Genomic DNA, 5,974 nt, shown 5'->3' with positions numbered 1-5,974 from the left:
TAGTGTTTTCTTTTTTTTTAAATTATTTGTAATTTTTAAAGAACTGAGGCAACGTGTGCTGCTATTAAAGGGTTTTTATTGATGGTCTAAAAGCATCAAAAGAAAAGGACCTGAAGGTTAAAAAAACAAGCACTGTAGTTAACTCTACTTTTTAAACTGGCTTGTTTGACACAATTCATCCACACACACACACAGAATTTGTCTATGAAAGGTCAGCAGAAGCAGAGAATAGACAGCCATCATTCACTTGTCCTGAGTTGATGATTGTGTCAGATCAGACAAACCATCACTCCAAAACCAGTGGACAGTTGTACAGGAATATTTCTAATGCGCTCTTCACAGAAATTAGTGCTCTTTCCAGGATTGTGGTGTGACAGACATGAGAAGATTAAATGGAATATGAGACGAATACTGATTAGTAAATTAATGGCAGAATGTAAAATTCAAAGTCCTTTTTAAAAATCATTTTGCATATTCATTTATAATTAACTTATTCACAATTCAAATGCAGGAAAATGAAATGGAATCATTAATGTGCAACAACCAAAGCAAACATCCATCCTTTAATGATGTGTGAGAATCTGACTCTATATTGCAGATGAAGTTCTTGGCATATTTACTAAAATACTGAGAGGGTTTTAGAACAAATTTTAAAAATGTGAAAAAAAAGTGTGAAAAAAGTGTGAAATCAGCATTTAGATGCGTCTGTGTGTTTACGAAGAAGAGGGAGAAACCTTTCAACTGTCATGGTCCATTTGACTGGTTATGTTTTTGACTCTGGACTCCTAAGTTTAAAATTCGAGCCACTTCATTAGTTACATCTTGCTAAGACTAGATTGATTTTAATGGTAACAAATGCACTAAAGGGCTCAAAGTGTGCCACACCATTACACCACCACCAGGTTAAACCTCTAATACAAGACAGCATGGATCCATGCTTTCATGTAGTTTGTGCCAAATTTTGACTTCAAAATCTCAATTTTGCTGCAGAAATCGACTCATCAGAACAGGCAACATTTTTACAGTCTTGTGTTCAGTTATGGTGAGCCAGAGTGCACTGTAGCCTCGGGTTCCTGATAATAGCTGCCCGGTGTGACACCTAGTATTTTTTGTCCTGCTGCTGTAGCCTATCTGCTTCAAGTTGAGTTACTGTTACCGTTTTCATTTTGGTTTTTGTCGTAACGTTAATGATTCGAAACACTGTTGAACCATGTGTGAAAGAAATGAAATGAATTATTCTTGCTTCCTCAGTTTTTTGTATCTGTAAGTGTCTTGTGTATTGTTTTTTTGTTTGTATTGCCTTGGGGGGGGTGTTATGACTTCCTGTTTGTCTGCTTGTCTTGTCATTGTTTTCTACTGTGCCTCATTCCCTATACTACATGGTCCTTTCTTCCATTTATTCTTCCTCTAAATTTTTCTGCAAGCTATTGGATTTCTGTTCTATGCCTCTAACAGTATCTGTCCTTTTAGACTTTTTAAATCACCAAATAAAAGGTCGGCTTTTTGTTTTTCTGTCTACCTCAAATGAATTTGGGTCCAAAACTACACAACATGCCAGTGTGGATTTGGTGTTGTAATTATAATGTAATAATAATAATTTGGATTCAAATTTGACCAATTTCTTTTAAATATCAAACTAACTAAATAAACAACTAAAATGCATCAAAGGAAACTCAATAGTAAACATTAGTATCTCTCTAAACTGACTCTCTAAAGGTCAGTACTGTAAAGAACTGCCTGCTACACTGTAAATATGATGATGATCATAAAGTCCTTTTTAAAATATTTGTTGCCAAATATATAAATGGCAAAGAAATGGCAAAACAAACAAAACTCAGTCTGTATGTTTTTATTGATTTACATGAAAACTGACTGCACCAGAACTCTACAACAGAGTAGAGTTAAACTGGTAAAAAACTAAATTCAGTGGAGTAAGGTGATGATTGAAGGATCAGACTTAATAGCTCGCCATGGTTTGCTCGATCCAGTCATTGAAGATGCAGACCTGTGAAAGGAAACAGATCAATGTTTGTTATTTCACTAGCTGGGCCCAAGTCCTCATTTTAGGTTTGAGAGTGTTTTAGTGGGTAAAAGTGAATGCTTTGACATGAATTGAGCTGCGGTTTGGGGAAGGCCTCGAAGTGGACTGGCAATGGCTCCCGGGCCTAGCAGATCCCCATGCACTAAATAAAAGTAAAGAAGTTAAAGAATGGAAAACAAGGAGGGAGGGACGGTGGGGCACGTAAACGAGAATGATCAGCTTGCAGAACTGGGGGAAGCTATATAAATGACAGCTGGAAGGAGCATATTTGGAGGAATCCTGCTCCTGAAATTCCAATACATAATCTCCAATAAAAAGAGGATGGTGGAATGATGAAAGTTCCACAATGAGAACTTTTTTTCACATAGCTGTTGACAATCAAGAAATTATTTAGCTTTACCTTGGTATAAACACCGGGGTGGTCCCTCTCAGCACATCCGTAGCCCCAGGACACAATACCCTGCAGCTCACCGTTGCACACAACAGGACCACCAGAGTCACCCTGAAAATAAAAGTAAAGAAAACAAAGATGGATGTCAAGAAATTATTATTTAAATCTAATTAAATATAAATTAAATGTGTTGTTGTCATTGTGGGATACATCCACTCTTGTGGCATTTTAAGAAAGCTTTACTATTCGAGAAGGGGACAGTTGCAGGTTTGACTTATTACATACCTGGCAAGAGTCCTTGCCTCCCTCCAGGTATCCAGCGCAGAACATGGAGTCAGTGATCATGCCAGGGTAGGAGTTATTACAGTCACTGTAGGACAGGATGGGGATGTTCAGGCACTGCAGCCTGTCCTGATCAGCAGCTGCAATGTTTGAAACAGCATATGGATGAACAACGATTCATGCTGATGGAACCAAATGTCATGAAACATTTTTAACTTTAAACTGCTAACGTGCAGAAGTTACTCACTAGAGCTCATGGTGTTGCCCCATCCAGAGACTGTGCACATGGTGCCAGCAGGAGCACAGCTCCTGGGCAGAGCCACAGGCTGCACATAACTGTTGAGGGAGGCAGGCTGGCTCAGCTGGATCAGCATGATGTCATTGTCAATGGTCCTGGAATTATAATCTGGATGGCGGATGACACGGGAGGAGTCGATGAACTGCTCAGTTCCCTCATTGACCGAAATGTCGTGCTCTCCCAGACGCACCTGGATACGACTGAAAACATTTGAAAAACAGAAAGAATAGATTCAAACACTCAGAAACTACCAACAAATATTAATTGTGGATCACTCACTTAAATAAGATTTGAAATCTTACTGAAATATACTTACGATTTGTAGCAGTGAGCAGCAGACACAATCCAGTTCTGATTGACCAGGGAGCCACCACAGGTGTGGTAGCCAATGTTGAGAGACACCTGATGGGGCTCAGAGTAAGGTGTGCACTCAAACCCTCCGACGATCTTGTCGTCTTCCAGGGCAACTGAAAACACAAGTGTAAACAAACTGTTTACTCCTACACTTTTACATCAGGAGTGAAAAATCTATGCTGTTTGATTTCCAGTCAAATGCATAAATCAAACCTATTTGATTGGACACAGAAACATATGAAATTTGAGATAATAAAGCTATGGTGAATAAAGGTGGGATCTGAGAAAAGCCTTAAAACTTCACACTCACAAGCAGCTCCAATGAGCAGAACAAAGACCAGAGACCTCATGATTGCTGAGTGATCCTTTAGATGAGAGGACTTCACCTGGAGCTCTAATTTATATCCACAGAGAGAGCTGCCCAGCTCTCTGAGCAATGCTATTGGTCAGTGAGGAGCCAATCTCTTTGGTGGGTCGTTGGGTTGGAGACCAGATTTACATTGGAATGGCTTTCTTTTTAAAATCTTGCTATAAATTATGTACATAAATACATTATTCTTTAGTATAACTATATCAGTCTATATTTTAATTAATAATAATAACAATAACGTATACTTTATTGATCCCCGTGGGGAAATTACTCTTCGCATTTAACCCATTCATCAGTGAGGCAGCGGGCAGCCATTGGGCACCCAGGGAGCAGTGTGTAGGGACAGTACCTTGCTCAGGTGTACGTCAGGGTAGCGATTCAGTGGATTCGAACCCTAACCTCACGATCATGAGGCCACCACTCTACCTACTGAGCTATCCCTGCCCCAGGTAAACTATTGTATTGTTTTGTTTTATGATATCAGGAAAACTTTAATTTGATATAGTTTAACATATAATTGTTCATTTTCTTGGAGTAATATATTACTGTTTGATATCAATTGTTTCAATCCAGTCAATATATTATGACAATAATAACTGGTAATTTTAATAACTAATAACTGGAGAGCATTCTAGCATTTCAGTTTTATCTGAGAAAATCCTAATAATGTGTATATTGTACTCGTGTGGCTTTCCAATGTAACAAAACACACTTATACACTTAGATTTTGGTTTAAAAAAAAACATAGACATGAAATAAAAAGTTAGCTTGTGTTCTCAGAAATTTGTGTGCATGTGTTTGGTCAGGTTATAGAGGTAAATATAACCTCTATATTTAGATATTTGTGACTGGATAAGCAGGAGAAATGGATGAATAGAGGACGGTATCTCACAGCTGTGTACTTCTCAGCACCTATGACCTAGAAACTAAAGTCACAAATGGACATTGAGGCTGCCATGAGCAAAAAATAAGTTGACAGTGAATATTATATGTATAAAGTATTCTTTCTTTTTTAATTTTAGGCCTCTTTGTTTTTTTACTTTAACTATTTTTTCTTTTCTTTTTTTGTTCTTTTGGGGGTTTTTTGTTTTGCTTTTTGCTTTTAAACGGTAGGACTCCTTCACCTTGGTCGCTCCCCTCACCTCAGGTGTCCACCATTTGGTCCGGGGGTTACCACCACGACAGGCACCAACTACCTTGCGGCTGCAGCTCCGTGCAGCGGCTTCGGCAATGGAGGTGATGCACGTGGTCCATTCGGACTCAATGTCTCCAGTCTCCCTTGGAATGCTGTTGAAGCTCTGCAGGAGGTGTGCTTTGAAGATCTTGCGGATCGGGACCTCTGCTAGACGTTCCCAGCACACCCTCACTGTACGTTTGGGTGCGCCAGGTCTGTCCAGCGTCCTCCCTCGCCACCTGATCCAACTCACCACCAGGTGGTGATCAGTTGACAGCTCAGCCCCTCTCTTTACCCGAGTGTCCAAAACATATGGCCTCAGGTCTGGTGATACGATTACAAAATCGATCATCGACCTGTGGCCCAGGGGCGGAGCGTGGGGGTGGCTTACTGGGCTTAAGCCCGGGTTGTTTTGTCAGAAGCCCGGGGTCTTTTGGAGTGTAATTTTTTCATAGTTAGATGTCTGGCTGACAACTGTATAAAACAAAAAGTACACACAATATTCGAAGCACATAGTGCACACTGTGGGAATTTACGACTGTGCGTGAATCCCCCCTGATATTGGTATGATCCGAGCTCAGGCACTAAGCGACTGAGCGAGGGGGCGGGGCAGCTGCCGCCTGTGAGTGCGCTGTTGGAGAAACGGAGCCAGCCATACTAAGGGGAGCTTAAGTTTGACCAGGTACCAAAGCAAACCATTCATACCGTACAAATAATGTAAATATGACGGTGAATCACGAAAGATTGATATCAAACTGATCACTTGACCAATATTACGTTACTTGCTCTTCAAGTGAATCAACAAATGGCGAAATGAAAAGCCGAACAAATGCTATTTTTTTTAATAGAGTCTTATCTTACTGTGTGTTTATTTCATATTTTCAGTTCTTACCCTCCCCGACTAAATCGGTTTCAGTTATGTACTGAAATATAAGAATGGACATTAGAGGGTTCTTTCAAAGAAAAAACTCAGGTAAATGTTATTTTATATATTATGCTTTGTATGTTGTTCAGTATATTTCTATGCAAAACAAGAGGGATTTCAGCACACAGCAGGATATTCA

At 39.7% G+C, this 5,974-nt stretch overlaps 1 protein-coding gene across 1 annotated transcript; it reads right to left on the bottom strand.

The window, feature by feature from the left end:
• Positions 1-1,834: 1,834 nt before the first annotated feature.
• Positions 1,835-3,755, bottom strand: LOC146565085 (trypsin-1-like). The gene is made up of 6 exons (XM_085292999.1): positions 3,677-3,755; positions 3,329-3,479; positions 2,962-3,212; positions 2,718-2,854; positions 2,442-2,543; positions 1,835-2,005 (listed from the first exon to the last, which is right to left on the bottom strand). Exons 1-6 carry the CDS (start codon positions 3,714-3,716, stop codon positions 1,958-1,960), a joined length of 729 nt encoding a protein of 242 aa, XP_085149125.1. The 5' UTR covers positions 3,717-3,755; the 3' UTR covers positions 1,835-1,957.
• Positions 3,756-5,974: the final 2,219 nt, after the last annotated feature.

Source organism: Mchenga conophoros, linkage group LG11 (genome assembly GCF_057382185.1).
Source record: "Mchenga conophoros isolate Kocher_MC1m ecotype Shallow Benthic linkage group LG11, M_conophoros_male_GT1.1, whole genome shotgun sequence".
Classification (NCBI taxonomy): Eukaryota; Metazoa; Chordata; class Actinopteri; order Cichliformes; family Cichlidae; genus Mchenga; species Mchenga conophoros.
Note: the sequence above shows the minus strand (reverse complement) of the source record. Positions and strands in the feature narration are given on the sequence as shown.